General features: G+C 48.6%; 1 protein-coding gene across 7 annotated transcripts in view; it reads left to right on the top strand.

The window, feature by feature from the left end:
- Positions 1-22,813, top strand: part of NAV2 (neuron navigator 2) — a 390,162-nt gene that overhangs the window by 340,063 nt on the left and 27,286 nt on the right. For 5 of the 7 annotated variants that reach the window (XM_046685993.1, XM_046685991.1, XM_046685989.1 and 2 more), the window contains 8 exons: positions 5,035-5,058; positions 5,173-5,247; positions 9,711-9,794; positions 10,185-10,296; positions 11,568-11,713; positions 14,051-14,059; positions 14,460-14,632; positions 21,494-21,647. In XM_046685993.1, the coding sequence (XP_046541949.1) occupies positions 5,035-5,058; positions 5,173-5,247; positions 9,711-9,794; positions 10,185-10,296; positions 11,568-11,713; positions 14,051-14,059; positions 14,460-14,632; positions 21,494-21,647 (777 nt within the window). The remainder of the gene's footprint in view (positions 1-5,034; positions 5,059-5,172; positions 5,248-9,710; positions 9,795-10,184; positions 10,297-11,567; positions 11,714-14,050; positions 14,060-14,459; positions 14,633-21,493; positions 21,648-22,813) is intronic. The other 2 variants (XM_046685990.1, XM_046685992.1) reach the window with 2 other exon arrangements.

The following is a 22,813-nucleotide window of genomic DNA, read 5'->3' as shown; positions in this document are numbered from 1 at the left end:
AAGTGTGTCAGTGATAAAATATAAGCATTTCTCCTAGAGAGAGTACATCCATCATAAGGGGAACAATTGATTAGGGAACAAGATTTGAAATTCACAAACAGCTATTGATTATAACGTATCAACCAATAAATCAGGAACTGGCAGGCATTGTGCTTTGGGTGGTCACTGGTTAGAATGTGTGGGAATCCTTGGCCACCTGCTAGTAGATTTGGAAAAGAAAGGCCTTGAACAACATATTAATCTTCTCTCGGCCTCATTTTATCTGTAAAGTAGAAAGAATAGTAGTTCTTGCCTTATGGAGTCGTAATGAGATTAAATGTTATAAAGACTACTTTTGGCTCAGTATAAATTCCTGGAGGACAGGACTTTTTTTGTTTGTATCCTAGGGCCTCGCCCATAGTAGGTGTTCAGAAAAACTTGAATGAAGTAAGACAGGGCATGTAAAGCGATGACTGTGGTGCACAGAGGAAGCCATCGTAAATGTTAGCCATCATCAGTGAGAGGCCTACTGGACGAAAGCCAGATGTGAGCACATATGGTACCCGGTTTGTGCAGTGGGGCTTACCTTTTGTAGCTATATGCATAACTATTTCTCTTAACTTTAATTTGGGAATTCCTATAGAAAAAACATCATTTTGTTAATTGGGAACTGGAAATTCTTTAGTTCTTAATTCCATGGAGACAGATGTTTTAATAATTCAGTTTTGGGTAATGCCAGGTTGCTGGGCTCTATAGCAGGACCAATTGTATACAGCCCCTTGTAAGTAGAAGGTCATCCGGGCACCAAGGTAAAGAGACCGGGGACTGACGTTCTTTCTTAGGCCCGTGACGAGCAGACTTCAGCGATTGCTGACATGGTCTGATCTGAAGAACCTAGAAAAGCTGCTCCTACCCACCTCATTCTGCCAATTCCAAAATAACTCTTCCCTCAGCAGTTATCTTGTCTGAAATTTCATCACAGAGTCCTGGCCTTCATTGTAAAGGCTTTAAATGTGGTCACCTTGGGGAGGGGTTATTTAAGCTGTTATCTACTAAGAACGCATAGAGATGACCTTCTAACTGCCAGCTGATGCACACACTAAGTCCCTTCTTCTGGAAGGAAACCCTGTGATGTGGGTACCCGAGGTGGTACTTCAAACCTACATTCACATCTTGGACAGCGTTGACTGGCACTGAGTATGTGCCAGGCTCTGGGCTAAGCCCTGAGGACGTGGTTGTGGTGGAGAGAAGGGGGCCTGCTGTTGACAGGAAGGCAGAGGCACCAGAGGGCACAAGGGACGCGGGGCGCTAGTTCACAGGGTTGGTGCAGAGCAGCCGTAGCGACACCTCAGTGCCTGAGCCCGTGTCTTCCCAGTGGGTTCCCTGTCATCTCACAGGGGGTGAGCCCTTCTCAGAAGAGTGAAAAATGGGGACTGGCCTGCATCTGCCAGCCTTAGAGGGAAAGAGCGGGATCTTGTCCACCTGTGACAGGTCAGGTGCCGGAAACCATCACATGCCGTTCCCGGCTGCACCTCCTCACGCCAACCACTGAAAGTTCTTGCAAAGGCCTCTCTCCTAATAGCTCTTGTTCTGGGTGTGTGGACACGAAGCTGGTATTTTCATGAAATTTGAAATTGTCCTTTCTGAGTTGATATAAATTCACATATTACCAAAGACCTAATAATAATGATTTTTAATTCCATGTTTTTTGGAATAACAAGAGACCTAAAGCCTCATCTTAGTTTTTTTCTCACTATATGACTTTGGACAAATCACCTCATTACTCTGGGCGTCTCTCAGTTTTGCCCTTGGTGTCGGGGAGCTAGGCAAGGTGGTCTCTGAGCCCCCCACCACCTCTGACATTCCACCAGGCATGGAGTCAAAGCTTCCCATTTACTGGCCTTTACATGAGCCTTCTATGAGAATATAGGTCACTTTTGCAGACTTTAAAAAAAATATAGTCTAACATTTGAAGATTTTCATGCTAGAGTAGTCTGCTAATTCCAGTGAAAACTGCAGGTCTGGCCAGACTCTGCTCCCACCAAGCCCTGATGTGTGGTTCCTTGTCTATTCTTAGTGACATGGCGAGGATGAAACTCTGAAATGAAGGCTCAGGCACCCTTGTAAATATTAAGGTGAACAAGTTCTCATTTGTTGTCTATAAAGAGATCTTTGGATTCTCTTAAGTTGCCACCAACCCAGACCAAGAGTCTGTTTAATAGCTGAGTGTTTTATCGGCTCTTGTTGGATGCTGCTGATAACAGCTTTCCCCCCTGAAATCTCTGTAATTCTTGGATATTCAAGAATGCTCATTCTGGCTGAAATTTGCCTGTAATTTTAATTACAAAGGAAAGACAAGGCAACACGATGCTAAGCTGCTAAGCGGGGAGAAGCCACTGCTGCCTACCCTTGGAGTAGAGCGACTCTAAGAGGCCACCTCTGGGATCAGACTCGCTTTCGTGGGTAGGAGGGAGCACAGCTGAGTTCCCAGGGGAACTGCAAAGAGTAGGGAGGCCCAGAGCCTCGCTTAGGGTTTCCAGATGTCCAGAAGAGCAGTGACAGCTGGGGGGGCGAGGCACAAAACACAGGATTCCTCCAGGCTGCTGTTGAGAATAAGGGCCCAGCCCAGAGACAGGCGGGCACAGTGGCAGGCAGTGTGGAGGCCTGGTGAGGGGGTGTTGAGTAGGCCTGTTGGTAGAAGTGTGTAGATATGGGGCTGGACTGACAGGGAGGGCTCAGCCTGCTCAGGGGCCTCCACGAGCCCCACAACTGTCAGATGGCTGTGACATTCTCACCATCAACTTCTCTCCTTGGGGTCAGACTCAGAAGACAGGGGCCTTATTTCTAGAAAGCCGCCATGAGAATGTGACTATAGTGGAAGAGCAGGAGAAGGGGCTGGTTAAGATCGGAGACCCTGGAGCCAGACTAGCTTGGATCCAATGCCAGCTCCTCCACTTACCTGCTGTGATCTTGAGCAAATGATTTGACCTCCTGTGCCCCAGCTGTCTCATCTGCAAAACAGAGGGCGATAATATTAGTACCTGTTATGAGGATTAAATGAACAACGGAAGTAAAGTGCTTGGAGCAGTCTCTGGCTCGTGGTCAGCCTCCAATAAATGCTGCTTATTGCTACCAGAATCTCAACAGCAGGAAGTGAGGGACTGGCTCATGTTCACAGCTGTATCCCAGGTTCTTAAAACAGTGCCTGGCACAGAATAGGAGATCAATAAATGTTTCATAGGTGGTGGTAGTGGGGATGGATGGATATTATCAGAGAGGGAAGAATAAGCCCTGAGGACATCTCCCAACCTTCTCCTGGAAGTGTTCCTTCAATAAGGAGATTGTGCAGCTGTGTGACTTTAGGCAAGACTCCTTCCTAACCTCTATGAGCCTTAGAAGGAATGCAAACCTACAATATGGAGTTTGTGCGAGGATTAAATGATTTGGCCCCAACGTACCTAAAATTTAGTTGCTGCTGTTGAAGCCAGCCTGAGGGGGGCGGGGGGGGGCCCTCTAGGGCAGGATCAGGAGTGAGGGCAGTGGGGAGCAGGGGGTGAAGGGAGATCAAACTGGCGCAGCCACCCATCTGCCCCCGCTGATGGGTATAGGGCCTGTGGGGTCTGGTAAATCATACTCCTCTGCATTCTAAACTAATAGAGAAGTAGACACCAGAGTCAGATGCTAATTTTAACAAATAATGGGTTTTTCACTAGCAAAATTGGACTAGGACACACACCGAGGACCCATGGACAGAACAGTGGCCTTCCTGACTTGCACTCAGTGCTCCGCCCGGGCTGTGTGAGTGGCGGGTGCAGAGCAGGGCAGTAACGCTTCCAACATTCCAAGCATGGGGGCCGGGGGCTTCTTTTATGGACCCCCATGGGAACCCAAAGAGAGAGAGAGAAAGGTTCCCCTGCAGCAGGTTCCCCCATCGCATGTGGGTTCCCCTACGGGAGGAGGGAGGTGGTCTTGTAGTCTCTGGCTGCAGCTAGCTGTGTCACCACAGACACAGGGCACAGCATGGAAGGCTCTGCCAGTAAGAGGGCCCACAGGCTTTGCCGTTCATCCCCAGGGTTCTAGGTAAGCAGGGGACTCGAGGTGAGCCAGCAGGAAGGTGAAGGTCACTTTCATCCTCATAATCTGGGGTTCACCGGGGGGCCGACAGGGGCTCCCAGCTGCCCTCGCTCTGGAGGCCTTCCTGTCCTGCTGCAGTGCCCGAGGGAGATGCGAGGGAGGATAAAATGGGGCAGGACGAACCTAGGAGCAGCCCTCCCCGCCCCCACAGAGCTGCCAGGTTAATGCAGAATGCCCAGTTAAATTTGAAGTTCAGATGAACCACCAATACATTTTTAGTACAAGTATGTCCCCAATATGGCATGGGGTGTACTTAAACTAAAAAAGTTCAAATTTTCCTGGGTGTCCTTACCTTAACTGGGTGTATTCTTTTTTTTTTTTTTTTTTTTTGAGGAAGATTATCCCTGAGCTAACATCTGCTGCCAATCCTCCTCTTTTTGCTGAGGAAGACTGGCCCTGAGCTAATATCTGTGCCCATATGCCTCTACTTTATAAGTGGGACACCTGCCACAGCATGGCTTGCCAAGCGGTGCCATGTCCGCACCTGGGATCCGAACCGGCGAACCCTGGGCCTCCAAAGCGGAACGTGCACACTTAACTGCTGCGCCACCGGGCCGGCCCAATGGGTGTATTCTTATTTGCTAAATCTGGCAGCCCTGCCCTGGCTCTTAGCCTTCCCATCACGTCTCCTGAGCCCGTTACCCTTCAGCCGTCTCCACACAGGAGCAGGGGCTCCTCACAACCAAAGGAGCTGGGGTGGTGTTCTAGCTCTTCCTAGTTTCTTAAAATAACGCTGTGTGCATTTGGCCTCTCTGATTGGCCAAATTAATTGAACCCGTTTATCCAGAAAAATACACCAGGAAAGAAACTGATAAATCTTCGGTCCTGCCGTAAGTGTCCAGATGTGGTGTTCCCCACAGGCTGGGCTGTGCTGTTCTTTGTTCCTCAACTGGTCTGATTTCCCTTGTGTTCTCTTTACAGCCAGAAGAAAAATGCCAGTCAGAGGTAAGGAACAGGGTGCCGGTGGGTGTTCCTCTTTCCCTAATATCAGTTACTTCGTCCAGTTCAACCTGGAGATGGACTCCCAAAGCGAGTAACTGGGTCCCTTGTCGTCTTTAGATTCGCAAACTCCGGCGGGAGCTGGATGCCTCTCAGGAAAAGGTTTCAGCTTTGACCACCCAACTGACGGCAAATGTGAGTGCAGGCGCAGGGCAGCGGCCGAGGGGAGGGGAGGCGGCCTGCTACCTTCTGAGCATCGAGGCCTCCTGCCCTGAGCCCCGTAGAAGCTGTGCCATGTAGGAAAACAGATGCAGGCTTGAGTCTCGTGGGTGTGAAGGTCGGCCCTGTACTTGGGACAAATTCTTGGACGTCTGAGCCTGCATTTACTCATCTGTTCACTGGGGGATGCTGGTACTTACCTCTCAGGGTTCTCATGTGCCCAGCACCTGGAATGCATGAAGTGCTCAGAAATGTTGATTTCCCTTCCCTTCTTCTTTCTGAAAGTTTTCATCTCAAGGGGAAAAAAAAAAAGGAAAAAAAAAAGAGAAAAGAAATGTAAGGCTCTGCAATAAATAGCTGACTGCTCTGTAATTATAATATACACAATGACGTGTTCAGGAGGCCTTGCCAACCAGCATTCAATTCAGCAACTGTGTAAGTGCCAACTCCGCCCCGGGCACTGCAAGGTCAGCGGGCAGGCGAGCACAGTCACTGTCATCTTCGTGTCCTTTCTCTGGTACAGCAGAGACAAAACAATTTTGCTCCAACATGATAACCATTAAGATAGAGATAAAGGGAGGTGGTTGTAGAATGTATAGGAGGAGACCCTAATTCAGTCTTGGTGGGAGGGGGGAGGTCAGGAAAGGCTTCCTGGAGCAGGTGACATCTGATGGATGCTGAGTAGGAGAGAGCAGCATTCTAACCAATGAGAATAATTTGTGCAGAAGTCCAAGGTGAAGATCTTGGTGCACTTGGAAACTCTGAGTAGCTCAGCGTAATTAGAATCTATGGCTTGGATGTAGCAGGGAGGCACGAGTGGAGGGGAGAAGGAAGTCGGGAAGGAGGAGACATCAAACAAAGGCAGGGGTCAGGTCACCTCACGGAGGCGGAGCGTTTGGGCCTCCTACTGAAGTCAGTGGAGCCCATGAGTGCGCCTACAGCAGCGCAGCGAGGCGGTGAGCTCACTCCTTAGAAAGCTTCCTGCCTGTGGGGTGGCTATAGGGTCGGAGGAGGCACAGCCCAGCCCGAGACCACAGCTGCAGTGTGTGAGCCCGGCAGAAGGCAGCCTGCCTGACCCCCGCATGCTGTTAACGTGAAAAGCAGCTTCCAGCCCTTGGCTTCCTTGGCCCAAGAAGCTGAGTCAATACCCCGAATTAATATTTACCTGGAGCTTTTGCTTGGGGAATTCTCAGCCTGAGCCTGAGTCTGCTGAAGGAAACCATTTCTCTTTAAAGTCTGCACATGGTGCGCCTGGCGCAGCGCTCGGCCTCAATTTCGAGTTCAGTAATCCGTAACTGCTCTCGCTATTGTTCGTTCTCCTGAGCTCCCTCACATTTCTGGAAATCTTTGATTTCTTTCAGAACCCTGACAACATAAGCCACTGTGTGTTATAATCCTTCTTTATCTTTCCCACTGTCAGTAACACTTTCAAAAGAACGTCAGAAATTGATGTGACATCTGAATTTTGAGGCTTAGATCCTATTCAAAGAAACAGCAGAGAGGCCGGTCCAATGGTGTAGTGGTTAAGTTTGCACACTCTGCTTTGGCGGCCCAGGGTTCATGGGTTCAGATCCCAGCCGTGGACCTCCCCACAGCTCATCAAGCCATGCTGTGGTGGCATCCCACATATGAAATACAGGAGCGCTGGCACAGGTGTTAGCTTAGAGACCATCTTCCTCAAGCAAAAAGAGGAAGATTGGCAACAGATGTTAGCTCAGGGCCAATCTTCCTCACCAAAAAAAAAAAAAAAGCAATTTTACTGTGGGTAGACTTTTCATCTGGGGAACCAGATGCATACATTTAAGTCTAGAAGTGACCCCAGCCCCGGTGAGCCAGGGTCTCCTGGTATAATCCAAAGCTGTGAGGTTTGACAGCAACCGCCCTCCCGGATTGTTTGGCGCTTCTCTCCTAGTTCTGAATTACAGCTGTTAATTGCTGCCCCTTACTAATCAAAAAATAGTAAGTAATTTACTTACTAGTGAACTTGAGTTAATTCCTCCTGTGACCTTACGTTGCCCCAAGGGACCTTACATTGGGCCATTTGGAAGTCTGCTGTCTGTTCCGGAAGAGTCAGAGTGAGATCCTTTACATTCTTATTGTTATTCCAAAAGTGTATTTTGTTCCTCACGAAAGCCATTGAACCCAGTATTGTTTTCAAGTAAATATTTAGTCTTACCACACCTCACCGGCAGTGCTAACGTGTTTTATTGTCTGCCATCTTTCTCGCGGGCCAAGCCGTGTTTATTTTCCTAGAACAAACTACTCAAAGCCACCTTCTCTGGTGTTTTTATACCACTCGTGTTTGTTTTCCCTGGGAACGTGAGAATGGTGCTTGACAAGAAGGCGGTTGTGTGGCTGCGAACCAGGCTCGGAACGGCCCCTCGGCCCGTATTTTTATAGTTCACTCATGACCCGAGGTCAGTCTTTTCACTCGGCAGCAAATGTGATCCCTGGTTCTTCAGAGCAAATGCGGTTTCTTCCTGAGCTTGCAAAACACTCCCAACAGCCGTCTTCATGGGCTCAGGATTTCATTTTTGCTTTGAATTGAATAGAAAATATGAATGCCCACAAATAGAATCGTGGGTGGCAATCAAATGCAGAATGGGAATAAATGGAAACATAATCATTTAAACCTTGGAAATGCGAAGGTAGCAGTCCTTGCTTTAGACGTCCACGTCCTGACCTGTTTCCCTCATCCGCTACGTGATGTGAATTGATTGGCTTTGGTTTTGCCACATTCTCCAGGGCAAACTAAAGCATAACTCTTTATTTTACAGTGCAAAGACATTTTTCTCAATTTTTAATCAAGAGAGGGCATGTAATCAGAAAGAAACTAGCTAGTCCACTTGAATTTCTCTTCCAAGTGGTCCGTCTCCGGGCCAATTCCTAGGGCTGTTGAGAAAAGACTCCACAGTCGGTCCAAGAGGTATCCTGTCCTCATCTATCCCTGTTGGATGAAGCTAGTCAGAGAGGCCTCTGCCTCACTCCTCAAATCGCTCCTCCTTCAATTGAAATGTCCGCTGACCTTCCTGATCTTCCACATAGCTCACGGTCACGGCTCCTCTTCCACCCAGTTCTTGTCCCGCTTTTATTCTTTACCGCGTGCATCCTTGTCTTTTCCTCTAGAATTTTACAGCATGATTGAATCTCCCTTCTCACCTCTTCCAAGATTCCCAAGTGTCCCGCTGGCCCTTCTCATTCCTCCTGTAGCTCACTGGGTATCCACCCACCGTCTCCCAGAGACCTTTTTTGATCTCTCTACACCTGTGTTCTCACGATGTCCTTTGTCACTTTCTCATTGCCAGACCTCTTCCTTTCCCCGCAGTGTCCATTCATTCCTGTGTTTTGCAATTCCCTAACAGTTTATAGGCTATTTCCACCTATATTATTTCATTTGATGCTCACAGTGACCCTGGGAGGAAAATAGTTATTGCTCCCATTTTATTGATGAAGAAACTGAGGCCGATAGAATTAGATGACTTGTCCAATCTTTATGCTTGTTTTTAACAATATTATCAGGATCCTCTGTCAACCAACCGGTCTTTGACCTGCTGCCCTGTGGAGGAAAGGAGAGGCCTTAATGTTGGGATGCAGAGTTGTGTCTTGCCCTTGAAGAGGATTGCAGAGAAAGGGGCAGACAGGAAAACATCACGTTTCTCAGTTCTAAGATTCTTTTTTTTTTTTTCAGATTTTTGTTATTTCTGAAAATTGGATGCATATTTTCATTATAATTGGCAGCGTTTTTAAAAATGTCTTAGTAATATATAAAATAATGGTGCGTCTGATGTTGTGTTCTAACAGAGGGGTATATAAAAGTGTAGGGAAACCCAGGGGGAAGTCATAACTCCATGGGGACACTGGGGCAGGCTTCTCCGAGGAGGGAGCAGATGGCCTTTCAATGGCTTTTTATTAACTAGGATTATAACAAGCAAAATATGCCAACCACTTTGGTCATTCATTCTGCAAACACGCTCAATATGAGCCTCTGCTGTGAGCTTGGCACTTGGCGGTCCTGCAGTGTGGTAGAGACAGGCATACATCAGCGGTCACAAGGGCACGTGCATGCTTGACCGTGATGCCACAAAGCACGCATCAGTGTCCAGTTGAGCGTGAATGTGAGGAAACCAACCCAATCTGGGCAGGTCACAAAGGCGTGAGCTGAGATCTCTTAAGAAGGATGTGGAAAAATTAGTTAGGGAGGCAGCTGGGGGAAGAACATATATGAAGGGCCTGGGTAGGAAGAAGCCCCGGGTATTTGAGGACGTGAGAGACTAAAGAACCCGCTTCCCAAAGCTTGGTGGGGAGTGGGGCTCAAGAGGCTGCAGAAGTACCTGGGCTGACTCACGTGGCCCCAAGAGGATTTCAGTCCTTAAGACCAGCACCCTTAGGCACCCTTGCCTGGCGAGGTCATGACCTGAGGCTGTGTCTTTCCCCTCCAGGCTCACCTTGTGGCAGCCTTTGAACAGAGTCTTGGAAACATGACCATCAGGCTCCAGAGCTTGACCATGACTGCTGAGCAGAAGGTAAAGCAGAAAGGATGCTCTTTTCCTCCCTGCTTGGCATTAGCAACAAACCTAAAGATTTTATTCTCTTTCATTCCAGATAGTTGTCTAGATTTTATTGTGCTTTCTGAACTGTTGGAATTGAATCGTAAAGAGTAGGGCTGTTGAGTGAAAATATGACCTCGATGGGGTGCTGGTAACCACATCAGCAACAGCTCCCATTGCCATATGCCCACCGCTTTCCTGTGCTCACGATGCCCTTTGAAAATTGATGCCTCTTCATGTTTGAGGCAAAGATTCTGTGGAACTCCTTCATTCCTGACCTTCCTCTGTTGAAGCTAAGTTGCACTTTAGCTGAACTCTGTGCAGAAAGATTTTGGGATGACCAATATTTTTTTTTCTGTTCCTTAGGATTCAGAACTGAATGAGTTAAGGAAAACCATTGAGCTGCTGAAGAAACAGAACGCAGCTGCCCAGGCTGCCATTAATGGAGTAATTAACACCCCGGAGCTCAGCTGCAAAGGTAAAGGAAGAGAAACCACCTTCAGACCAGCAACCTGCCTGCCTGCCCTTAGGACCCTGCCTTGACAACGTGCGAGGTGACCTCCCTGCCAGAGGGTGGGGGTCCTTGTCAGCCAGGCTGGGAAGCAAACATGTTGCCAGCTATTTCTGGCTTCCATCCTCTTCTCTCATGTATCTCAAAAATGGAAGAAAACATATTTCTATTGGCAAAGTGACAGAGTGTTTCCCAGCCCTTAACTTCACTCGTGCTTTGATACTTACATATTGATGTGGGATAAACTGAAATGAGTCTGTCTCTTATTTGTCCAGGAAAATATTTAGGAGTAAATTGATTTGCCCTTGTGTATCTTACTTCAAGAGAGAGAGGAGGTAGGCGTGAGGATGAGTTACCTCCTGCACCAATGATGTTAACAGTAACGATAGAAGCACTAATGGTAGCTGACACTTACAGAGCACTCACTGTGTCCTCAGCACGTTGCTCAGTGTTGTAATTAATTAATCATCTCGTTTTCTTTCCACGACACCCTGTGAGTGCAATACTGGCCCTCTCCGCATTGTACTGATGGAAATACAGAGTTTCAGAGGCGAGAGTCACTTCCTAGGTCACAGAGTAGTGAGAAGCAGAAGTGGGACTAGAACCTGAGTCTGTCTGGCACTGAAGCTGGTGCTCCTAAAGACCAGGCTGCGGGTGTAGTTCTGTGCTCATGAGGAAAACTGTCTGCAAAGTTTATCTCAGGATCACTGCAGTGTTGTTTCTGGTATCACGGTTACTTCCGATATCGGGCTTCCTGAAAAAGTGGTGATAGAGTTGAAATGGGAAGGATTAGCAAGAGCTGGCCAGGCAACGCCGAGGGAAAAGAGCATGGGAGGGACTTGGCTTGTCTAGGGGGCCGAGAGCAGGCTAGTGCAGCGGGAATGTCGAGGGCAGAGGGCAAGTGGGGGGCTAAGAACAAGCGTGACCATTCCCACAATTCAAAAAAACATTTGAGTGCCTATCGCAGCTCGAGAGAGCCGGTGTTGGGGCATTCTCTCTAAGCCTCCTCTGACTTCTGTTTTGTAAAGTGGAGAGAGAGAACCCTCATTGAATTGACCAAAGAGGACATAGCACCCATCTGCTCAAGGACCTTAAAGCCAGCGTTGGGGAACAGAAGGTGACGTGTAGTGGGAAATACCACTAGTCCTCGGGTGTGTGGATTTAGGTGTAAGGGTCATTCCCTGGACAAGGAATGGGCTCACGGCAGCAGCTGCTGACATCCTGCCTTGGCTCTCCAGGAAACGGTACCTCCCAGTCTGCAGACCTGCGCATCCGCAGACAGCACTCCTCCGATAGCGTCTCCAGCATCAACAGTGCCACCAGCCACTCCAGCGTGGGCAGCAACATCGAGAGTGATTCAAAGAAAAAGAAGAGAAAGAACTGGGTGAGTGAACATCCAAAGACTCTGGGCGCTGTCTAACAGAGTCAGCCTCAGAACCAGTGTCCCCCTGATACGGCCCAGTCCAGCTCCTAGTTTCAGAACACAGACCTTTGGGAGTAGATCCAAAGACGTGGCTTGTGGATAGATTTCTACCAAGTCAGTGTTGTGCTCAGCCAAACATTAGGATTTATGAAATAACTACCAACTTGTAGTTTTTCTGTTTCATGAGACTTTATGTGAAGTAGTCATCTTTCGTTTCATATATGTGTCATTTCTTCCTCATCATATGTTGGCCACAAAGTTCCAGGTGCTAGAACGAAGTTACTTTTAAGTGGTTTCTTCTTAGTTCCAAAGTACTTTTTTGGAGTGTATATTAGTGTGTGGTTATCCTATCGTTAACTAAAATTCTTACCTATCTATTTACACAATTGCCTCTGATAGCATTAAACCAACCTTCTCTTTGAAAATTTTTTGACCATGACCTGTAAATAAAAGTTTAATAATGTAGATATTAGTACTTGGGGAATGGTTCTAAATTGGGAAGTGTTCCTCAAAGTGGTAAATTTATTAGACTCAGTCTCCAGTGCAGTGTTTCTCCATGTTTCCATAATCCCATTGAGCTACTGAATTTCTGTATATTGGCATCTTAAACAGATTTTCCCATTCTTCTGGAAAATTCCAGCCCCCTCTCCCCACCCAATTTTTGGTTCTGCTGTTGAGGCTGTGGAGTTCTGATTGACATTGCCACTCCCTGTCTTCAGTGCAGGGACATCCCAAGTTGATCTGAAGTTGGCCAGTGTTCAGAGGGCCCCATTTGTCAATGCTGACAGCATCGTCTTTTCACAGTAGCATCAATGTATTCATTCATTCCATGCACTTCTCACTCATTTTGTGTATCTTGGATGGGTGGCGAGGTCTAGTGATGGCGGAGTTTTGGTTATTGATGACTTGCACTGGAGGCAGGCTAAAAGGACAGTTCAGTGTGATGCTCTCATCATTCTGATTAAATTTTTTCTTTAAATTACTAATGGCTTTTAGTCAACTCATTTGCTATGACTTAAACAAATAGAATTAACTCATGTTGCTGTCTCTAATATGCTGTTGATAAATATGGTCTGATTTGATTATCAAAGTGATGAGAGAAAATTATTTTCTGAGAAAAATCATGATTATCCATTTCTTCAAGAAATAAAGCTTGTTTATTTTGCTTTAAGACAACTCGAGGTTATCAGTGCAATTGGGGAGGATGGATAATTGGCATCCTCAGATAATCCCAAAGCTTGATTATGTTGAATCTTTGTAATCTCCTCTTCCACCTGGCATTTTACCAGAGGTAGAGACCAGGATTTAAGTTGATGGTTTGTGTGCCAAATCCTTCTGTTTCTATGACTATTTTCTGGAAATATGATCAGAAGTAGGAAATGGGAGGGAAGTGGGATCTAGATTCGCCCACAAGCTGAACGTGCAGTTTGCTATGGATAAAACGTTGATGGGAGAAAAATCCCATTAATTATTTCAGAGCGGCCCATTTTCTGAATTTTATCAATGGATAAGAAAACCTCCAGAATATGTCTTCAGAAGGAAAAAAAGACTTTTGAAAAAGGAAATTTCTTTTTAAAAGACCTTTTTTCAAGACAAAACTTTATTTTTCAGCCTAGAAAAATAAGTGGTTTTCATGGCTTTCAGAGAAGACGTTGTACTTTAATTCTTTATGGTCTCATTAGAATTTTCAGATCCATCTCATGGTCTGGGGAATTTGTGATATACCAGTTCCTTTTTCCCAATATGATTAATAAATTTCTTAAAATTATCCATTTTTTTTTTTTTAGTACAAAGTGAGATGACTGATTCCCTGCTTGTGTTATATTATCTTATGTGTACCCCAGGACAGCAGGGACTCCTAAGCAGGTGTATTAAAGAGCTAGAGAGCTGTGTTGGGACCAGTGCAGCAGTGAAGCTACCCTTGCTGAGAATAGAAGACATGCCAATAATAATAATAATAATAATAATAAGGCACAGAGAGACGTCTGAGAAGAGGCAAGAAAAGAGAGAAGCATAGGAAGAGGGGGCAGTCATTTCAACCAGACAGAGAAGCTGGAAGAGCTCAGATTGCAGGAGACGTCCAGACTCATTATTCCTTTACTTTCACAATGGAGGAAGATGCCCCTAATGCTTTGCAAGATTGGTGATCCTACCAGAAACCTCCTTTGTGTGTGCTGTTTATTATTAGCCATGTCGTGTCTGAAAAGTCCGAAGCGTTCCCTGTCACTGGCTTTCTCTGTTAAAAATTTGTCTTTTTTCCTTCCCCTTCCCCATTTTTGCTTGCGTTTTCTCTGGCAGGTCAATGAGGTAAGCAAGACCAACGTTAATACCAGATACCAAGCTAACCCATCCATTGATATGACTAACCTCATCCGCATCCGTCACCGTGTCTGAGCATCCTGCTTTGTTGCTGTGTAACCTCATCCTCCCGACTTCCATCTGCTGAGCAGGCTCTGTCTTGCTGTTGGCATCTAGTCTTGAACCAAGAGTAGGCATGGAATGTTACCCACAGGGCCAGTCCTTTGAGCTGTCAGCACAGGATAACTCTTCTTCCCTTAATGCACTGATTCCAGAGAGCTGTTGGGAACTGTTTCATTGGGTGGGGGACAACCTCAGAATTAATTACACTTTTGTCTGCATGCCTCTGTTTTGCCAAGGCCTGAGCATGGGTTGCAGCCCTGCCAGGCTGACCGTCTTGCATGTTCAGTTGCGCAGCTCCTTCAAGCAAGCTTTCGGGAAGAAGAAGTCCCCCAAGTCAGCGTCCTCTCACTCAGACATCGAGGAGATGACAGATTCTTCTTTGCCGTCCTCGCCCAAATTACCACACAACGGTTCCACGGGCTCCACCCCGCTGCTGAGGAACTCGCATTCCAACTCTCTGTGAGTCTGTCTGTCGGGTCCCCCTGGTCAGCCGGCATCTTGGGCCCCTAGAAACCCTCTCAGATTAGAATGGCTGGGAGTCCCGTTATGCTATACAGCTCCTTGGGATCCTTTCTGTCCTGCCTTCATAGGACCGGGCATGTTCTTTCAGGGTTTTAGGACTGGGGAGGTGGAACGAGAAAGGAAACTTAGGTTTCTGTTCTGGTGGCGTCAGCATGGATTAGAGCTGGCTGGCCTTGGGCAAGTTGCTTAACCTCTCTTTGTTTCCATTTCTTCATTTGTCAAAGTGGGATAATGGCTGTCTCCTCATCCTCTTCTAAGGACTGAACAAGATAAATGGATGTGAAAAAGCTGTAGCCGTCTTGCTGGGACAGGAAGATGGTGTTAGAAATGTTGGCAATTTTTGCTGGAATTCTGGTTCATTTGGGTGACAAGGCTTAGAGAGTTACGCTTTTCTTCTTTGATCAAAATTTGGTGTTGACTCCTTCTCTGAGGTCAGCACTCAGAAACTGGAAGTTTAAAAAATGGGGAGATTCGGTGTCTGTTCTCTTTACCCAAGGGTTCTCTGCTTCGTGAAATGATTCATCCCCGTGAACTCAAGTCGATTTGGGCAGAGCTCGTCAGGAGCACGGCTGGTTCTGTTGAGTGAGATGCACATTTGCTCACTTGGCGTCGATTTAAGTGCTGTTCCCCTTGGTGACTGATTCCATAAACAGGAGGCGTCGTCTGCTCTTGCCCAGCCGACCTCCGTGACTTCTGCTGAGTACCCACTGATCCTTGCTCCATCAGGGGCCTAGGGAGACAGTCCTGTGCCCCATCAAAAAACTTAAGGCCCAGACGCTAGAGGCAAGACAGGTCAGGAATGGCTTGGAATGGACAGGTGAGGATCCAGGCGTCAGCTCAGAAGGGGCCACGGCCGGCTCCCTGCAGCAGTGCAAAGGTTGCTCCTGCCCCACAGGGCTGAATTCCATTAGCGACCTTGGTTTGCCAGGCCACGGGTGAAAGAAGAACGGAGCTCAAGTCGTCTGCAAGGACAGTTATCAGCAACATGAAACAGTGCCTGGGAGAGGAGGGCCACTGTGCCTGGGGTCCGAATAGCCTCTGAGCTAGGGCAAGACAAGGGAGCAGTGCTGGCAGACACCTCAGTTTTCTGTGTGGTGCAAATGGGATTAATTACATCTGTTTCACTGGATTCTTGTAAGGGCCGGGTCAGACGCTGTGCGCGAAGGGCCTCCTTCTTCCTGTCCCGTCCTCCTCCGGTCTCAGGAGCTGTAGAGCTGTCCTAAGTCCTCTTACCCGGCCTGCCCTCCTGCTGAAGACGGCAGCCTGTACAAGGGTCCCAGGCCGGCTGACCAGATGGGTGCGGGAAGTGTGAGCAAGAGCATCGGCCAGGTCTCTGTAGCCCACCAGCTTCCCAGACCACATGGAAGACAGAAGTGGAAGAGAGGGAGCAGAGAGAGGGCCTGACTCTGAAGCAACCCTGCTCACCGGCGAAGCACGGCCCTTTCGGGATCTCCCTTTGCTTAATTAGATGAGCAGGTCTTCACCTCTTGGGGAGCACCCCAGTAAGAGGGGCCACGGGGATGTGCACTTTGTTACGGACAAGAGTAAACCCTGAGCAGAGGAGGGAGAGGCGCGCTGAGGCCTAGATGGCAGTGCCCGCCCAGCGCCGTGTGTTCTGGCGTGACGACTGCGAGTATGAGTCTGTCTGACCTGCAGGGTGCCGAAGGGGCAAAGAAAGCACAAGTCGCCTGTGACTCCCATGGGCCATGATCCCAGAGCATCCCAGTCCAGCTGCTTCCTGACCAGGGATAAAGGAGCTCCTTGTCTCTTCTTTATTTATTGATGTAAACATTTTACGTAACAACTTGTGTGTGCAGGGCACTGCCCTAAATGTTCTGAAGAGACCAAAGAGGACATTAAGCAGAGTCCCACCCCTGGGGATCAGGGACGTGACAGTACAGCTCACTCTGCCTCTGAGCTGCTGCTCTGTGCCCGGCTCCGTTCCTGGCCCCAGTTATGAAATGCACAAGACACATCAGGTTCCTGCTCTTGCAGACCCCATATAGCGGGAGGAGATGGACGTTAGACAAATAAATCTGAATTAACTAGAAAAATTGGATGGTGCTAAGGGTTAAGACTGGGAAGTCAAATAGTGTGTTGGGGTACAGGGTACCTTGGCAGCACCTTTGGATGAGGTGTCCAGGACAGGCCCCTCCGAGGAGGGGACATTTCAGCTGAGATCCGCATGACAGGAGGAGCCACAGGTCAGTTCTGGTCAGCAACACTAGCTGCTGCGACAAACTCGGTCCCAAAGCTCGGTGGCTTTACTTATGACCGTTCTTCTGTGGTTCACTCCAAACCTGACACAGATGTTCCTCGTCCGCAGGCGGCCTGCCGGGTGGTGATACAGGCTCTGTCTGTGGGCCGGCCTTTCCACGGGGCCTGAGTCCTCTGCTGGGAGCTCTGTGTCCCCCGCAGGTGGGGAGTGGACAGAGCACAGAGGATCCTGCAGGAGGGCCAGGCCCAGAAGAGATACATGTCACCTCTTCCCACAGTCCACTGAGCAGGACTTGGGGCCACACCACCTGCAAGGGGAAAAATGAAATCCATGCACCTGGGAGGGAAAGGAAATGGGCCATGGTGACCACATAGCGGCCTCTGCCACCCCAATCTCACAAGGAGCAGGGCAGCCTTCTTGACCCAAGAAATGAGTAGCACAAGGAACCTCGAGTGGAAACGGGCCTGTTGTGTCTGAGAAAGAGGGGGATGGCCAGCGTGGCTACCGCTTGATGGGCAAGTGGTCAGAAATGGGGCCAAAGAGGTGGGCAGGGCCTAGAACACGTGAGCTTCGAAGTCACAGTGAATCTGCGTCTGATTTCACGTGTGATGGGTAGAGGTTGGAGAGTTGTAAGCAGGAATGTGAGATCATCTGAATTGGTGTTTCACAAAGATCCGTCTGTTCTATGGTTAAGGCGTGTAGGGGAGCATGAAGGGAGGGAGATCACGTCAGAGGCGGACAGCAGTGTCCCCCTTTTCACCCAACTCCAGCCCCCTTGCTGTTCTTGGAACATTCCAGTTGCACTCCCCACCTCTAGGCCTTTGCTCTTTCTGTGTCCTCTGCCTGGTACCCTTTTCCCCCACATACTCTCACTTCCTCAGGTCTCCACCTGTGCGTCTTGCATAAAATAACCACCCCCCACCAGCCAGCACTCCCTGTCATCCCCTCGGCCTTGTTTTATTTTTCACCACTGCAAATATCACCACCTGTCATGTAGGTTTTCTTTGGTTATTTCTTCTTTGTCCCCTAGCCCCACACCACCAGCCAAAAATCTAGAGCATAAGTTCCATGGAGGTAGGACTCTGTTGGTCTTGCAGATATTCACACGTTAGCTGGAGTGGATGAATGGCTGCTGCTGGAGGGATTTCAGATATATTCTAGAGGGAAAGTTGACAGCACGTGGTGACGTGGAGTTAGGGAAAGAACAGAAGAATCCGTGAATATTCCTAGACTTGCAGCTTGAGTACCTGTGTATGTGGAGCCGTCGTTCCTGGGATGGGGGCAGATACAGATGGGGCCGGATGGGGTTCAGGAGCTCTGGTCAACCATGTTAAGTTTGAGATGGCCCAGAGACATCACCTGGAGATGCCAACCAGCCTGGGGGGCTTGGAGGTGTAGATTTGGGAGACATGGGCCCCTGGGTGGTGTTGAAAACTGGGAACCTGGAGGGGTTTTCCGGGAGGTTGATTGGGGGCAGAGGGGAAAGGACTGAGCTCTGGGTTCTTTGAAGACAAGTGGAGCAACCAGTGAGGTGTGGGAGGAAAGCCAGGAGTCTAGAGAAGAAACTGTGTGAAGACGGGACTAGTAACTGGGCCGGATGCTGCTGAGCAGCCAAGTGAGATGAGGAGAGAATGGCAATGATGCACTCAGCTACACAGGACTCTCAGAAACATGGGGAGAACTCTCCCTCCAAACTGCTTTCCCCATGGGGATGGGGCGGGGCGGACTCTTGGCTCGCCAGCCCTTTTCAGACATTCCGCAGCGTCCGTGCACACTGGAGATGTTTGTTTTTGGTCTAGCTTTCCAAAGGGTGGGCAGAGAGCAAATGCTCCTTTCCAACCTTGAAGGGTTTGCAAGAATGTGCAAATCTAGATGTGAGAGGCAGTTCAAAGAAGAAACCAAAGACAGAGGAGTCAGGGCTCAGAAAAGTCCCTGCCCTGTGGGCGAATGGAATTGTGGTGTGGGAAGGCAGCGTTTCCCACACTCGAGGCGTTTAAAATTAGAGATGCCACCAGCCCTGCCTTCTGGACAAGACAGTGGGAGTATGCCACAGTAACCTGTTAGGGACCGAGTAGGGAAAAAGAGACGTCAGTATGTGCCCCGTGCAGTGGCCCAGCACGTCTTGAGCGCCCACTGAAGATCGTTCAGGAGCCTGGGCTCTGGAGCTAAGCAGACCTGCCAGGTTTGATCCTGACTCTGTCATTTTTAATGGGCATGTTAATCTCTCTCCGCCTTTGCCTCCCCATTTTTAAAATAGAGATAATTCTAGTACCTCTTCATGGAGTTAGTGGTGCATGGAGTAGATGAAATAATATGCTGCAGATGCCTAGCACAGTTGTTCATGTAGTCGGTGAGCGTTGGCAGAGTCTGTTCCATGGTCAGACACTAGAGATGATGCAGAGAAGACCCTGGTCCTAGAAGGGCCAGCAGCCACGCAGAGGGTAGCCTGTTAACTACAACCAAGTTCTCGGTGATGTACCAGAAGTCTGGTGTGGGATGGAACCAAGGGTGAAGGCTCTGTCCTGGGCAGGAGGGAGAGGGACTGACTCTTACTTGGGCCGCTGCAGACGAGCTGTTTCAACAGCATCTCTGTGTTGTAGCGCATCCCTCCCATGTGGCCTCGCAGTTGTGTGTTTCTGAGAACTGGCCACTTTGGGGGAGCACAGGAGGGCCTCGCACTCTTGATCCAGTTCCTCCTGACACAAGCTTGCTTCATTTTGGTTTGCTTCCCTTTGTAAAGTCATTGCGGCCAAGCTTCGCAAAGTAACCCACGTGATGTTTTCCATAAAGTAGGTGCTGAGGAAATATTGTCTCTCTTGCTGAGAAACCTTTCTGGGGAAAAGGTGCAGACCCTGTAAGGAGGCTGGAACATACTGCCTTGCCATGGAACACCCGACAGAGCGGACTGACAGTGTGGACCGAGGCCCACTGTTGTCTGCCATGGATTGGAGCCGGCGGGATCTGTCCAGGGCATGGTTTGGCTAAGACCAGAGTGTCACAGTGGAATTTTGTTCAGACTTTACACTCCATTTAAACCAGGAAACCATAGTTCTCTCTCAAGAAAGAACCAGTTTTTGCAAGCTCCCCCTGCAAACCTCCCTCGCCAAAAGTTTCTCATAGGTATGAAATGGGAACAATTGTAGTATTTTTCAGGAGTCCATTGGAGATTTCAGAAGATTTTGAAGCAGAGAAGCTCCCTTGGCTGCTGGCAGCTCCTAAAAAGAGGAGGCAGTTTTCCTCTCTTTGTATCTTTCAAATTAAAACAGTTCAGGTGCAGGTCAAGAAAACAGCAGCAAAAAGATTTGGCTGTTCAGGTGTTAAATTTTTCTTCTAGTCCTTTCTGCCCCCAAAATACAATTACATCTCTTTTAACAATTATAAATAGTTTTCCTTTGGCAGTTAACGGTTCCGCGCCCTCAGCCAGTTTCACGGTCAGGTTTTGCTTGGCCTCACGTCCGGGACTTGGGTTGTGGACAGCAGGCTCACGTGATTGTTCTGCAGAGACCACAGGCTCACCATGTCTTTCAGAGATAATCGGCTTCAGCTTTGCAATTTTGTGAACGTGGGATTTTTTTCATTTTCTTTTTTCTATCTTCAGTCCAAGAAATGTCGAAGCTTTCTATTCTATCACCCCTCCTGCCAGATCCTATGATCTTTGAAACCAACAGAACTTCTAGCAGACTGCTGTTTCTAACACTGCAGTTCATCCTGGGTTTTATGATCTTGCACTTTGTGCTAACTTGCCAGGTGTCTGAAGAGTGAACCTAACTAATCAAATAAGGAGCCCAGCCTAGAAGGACCACCTCATAAGAAAGAGGGCCTCACCTGGGTGCCATGCTCACAGGATCTGGCGTACAGCTGGGAAGGGAAGACAACTAGCCACACTGTTGTAGTTGTCAGATGAAAGTTTGGCTTCCATGTCATGCTATCCTCTCTGTCTCTAGCTGCCTGAGATGTTTCTCTTCCATGCCATGAGCTTCTTAAGCAGTGTTGGGGGGGTGGGGCAATGGAATAATGTTCCTCTCTCTAGACACTTTCAGAAGAGTGGGTTTCAGAGTTTGTTTCTGTGACCAGAAACAGACTAACTCCTTCCACACGTATCTTTAGGTAACTTTTCCTTTTTGGCAAATAAAAATCACCACTCATCTGTTTGACCCTGGACTGTCTGCTCTTTGAAACAGATAGTTGACCTCGTTTCTCTGAGTGGGTTTAGATCTCAAGGGGTTGTGGTGTTGTTATAGGGGCCAGGCTGTGTACACATTGCAGGGGGTTCAAACCCCCAAGGTCACTGCACCCTTTTGCCAGCTCCTGTTTATCCTTAGATTATTAGAATTTTGCTGAAAGCTGCACCAAAGCCATTGTCATTCTCAGAGCTCTGCAGAGAAAGAGTAAAGAGAAGCAGTAAAATCTGTAAATTTCAGGTGCTCTTGGTATTGTCACCTCCGGGAAGTACTGGGCAGCTGGTTATCCAAGGTCACTGCTGCACAAATCTGATGATGGACACGGCCCAGCGGTCACTGTAGGACTGAAAGGAGATGAACTTGGAGCTGCTTTCATCAGTAACGTTCCTCTTTCCCTAGGATTTCAGAGTGCATGGATAGTGAAGCCGAGACGGTCATGCAGCTCCGAAACGAGCTGAGGGACAAGGAGATGAAGCTGACAGACATCCGCCTGGAAGCCCTCAGCTCTGCACACCAGCTGGACCAGCTCCGGGAGGCCATGAACAGGATGCAGGTGAGAGCCCGGGAGCAGGAACTGAGCCCAGGCTATCTGGAAGGGGCGTCAGGAGGCTTCCCTCCGCCACGCCCCAAGGGCTGCATCAGAACCTGGTGGCAGCCCTCTGCTTTCTGAGCCTCTCTCTCTTTTCAGGTTTTCCCATTCATTGCTCCAAGATCAGTGTTTTGAAAGCGTAAGAGCACCATCCCCTCCTTCGCACAAGGCTTTCAGTGGCTCTGCCTTGGCCTCTTGCATGTGCTGCAGTCTCGTCACCTGGCCTTCAAGGCCTTCTGCAGCATCTTTTCAGTCTTAATCCACCGCCCACACCCCCCAACTCCACCTTCCAGACTCGACTTGCGAGCCAGAGGGAGCCGCTGACTGCTCCCTTTGTGTGCCCCTGGAATTTCTGTCGTATATCCCTCCTCCACGGGCTGTTCTGCACATCCAACTGGCCCCTTTCCTCCAGGCTCAGCCCGATGCGTCTTCCTCTGCAAAGCTTTTCCAAGTCCTCCATCTGGAAGAATATTCCTATAGTGTTGTTCTTACTGCCCCTCACCTTCTGTCACGGATTGAGGGTATTTGGGTCTGCTGGCTATTCTTTTTTGCTTTCTTTCTCTGGATATAGCATCAGTGTTTTGCACACGGCAGGTTTTTCCTAAATATTCCTAGAATGAAAGACCCCTGTGAGCTCTGCCGTGTGGGGCCTCAAAGAGAACAGCATTTCCCAAAGCAGGCTCCATGGAACACTCATTCCATACTCATTCCATGAGAGGCTCTGTGAGAGGAGAGCTCCTCGTTCAAAGATGTCTGAGAAATGCAGCGCACAGTGCACCCCTCCGACATCCACAATGCACGGCAGCTCATTAAAGGCTCTGAGCACTCCCGCAGTAAAGAACCCTGTCAAACCCAGAGCTTCCCAAACCTCTTAAGTTATAAGACACTTTTTCACTTAATGCTCAGGCAGCAGACTGGGAAACATTCTGAGGTCTTTCCAAAGACCAGTTCTCTGAAAGGGTGGACGCTCCCTTCCAGATGGGTCTTGTGTATACCGCAGAGGCCGCAAACGCTTCCGAATCTCTGTGATGGTGGGACTCCCTCTGCCTCGCCTAGGATACCCGCTTGATCCCTGCAGGGAACTTTCACATCCCTCCTCCAGGAAAGGTTTGTCGGCATCACATCCACTT

Source organism: Equus quagga, chromosome 14 (assembly GCF_021613505.1).
Source record: "Equus quagga isolate Etosha38 chromosome 14, UCLA_HA_Equagga_1.0, whole genome shotgun sequence".
NCBI classification, from domain to species: domain Eukaryota; kingdom Metazoa; phylum Chordata; class Mammalia; order Perissodactyla; family Equidae; genus Equus; species Equus quagga.
This window is presented reverse-complemented; position numbering and strand designations above follow the sequence as displayed.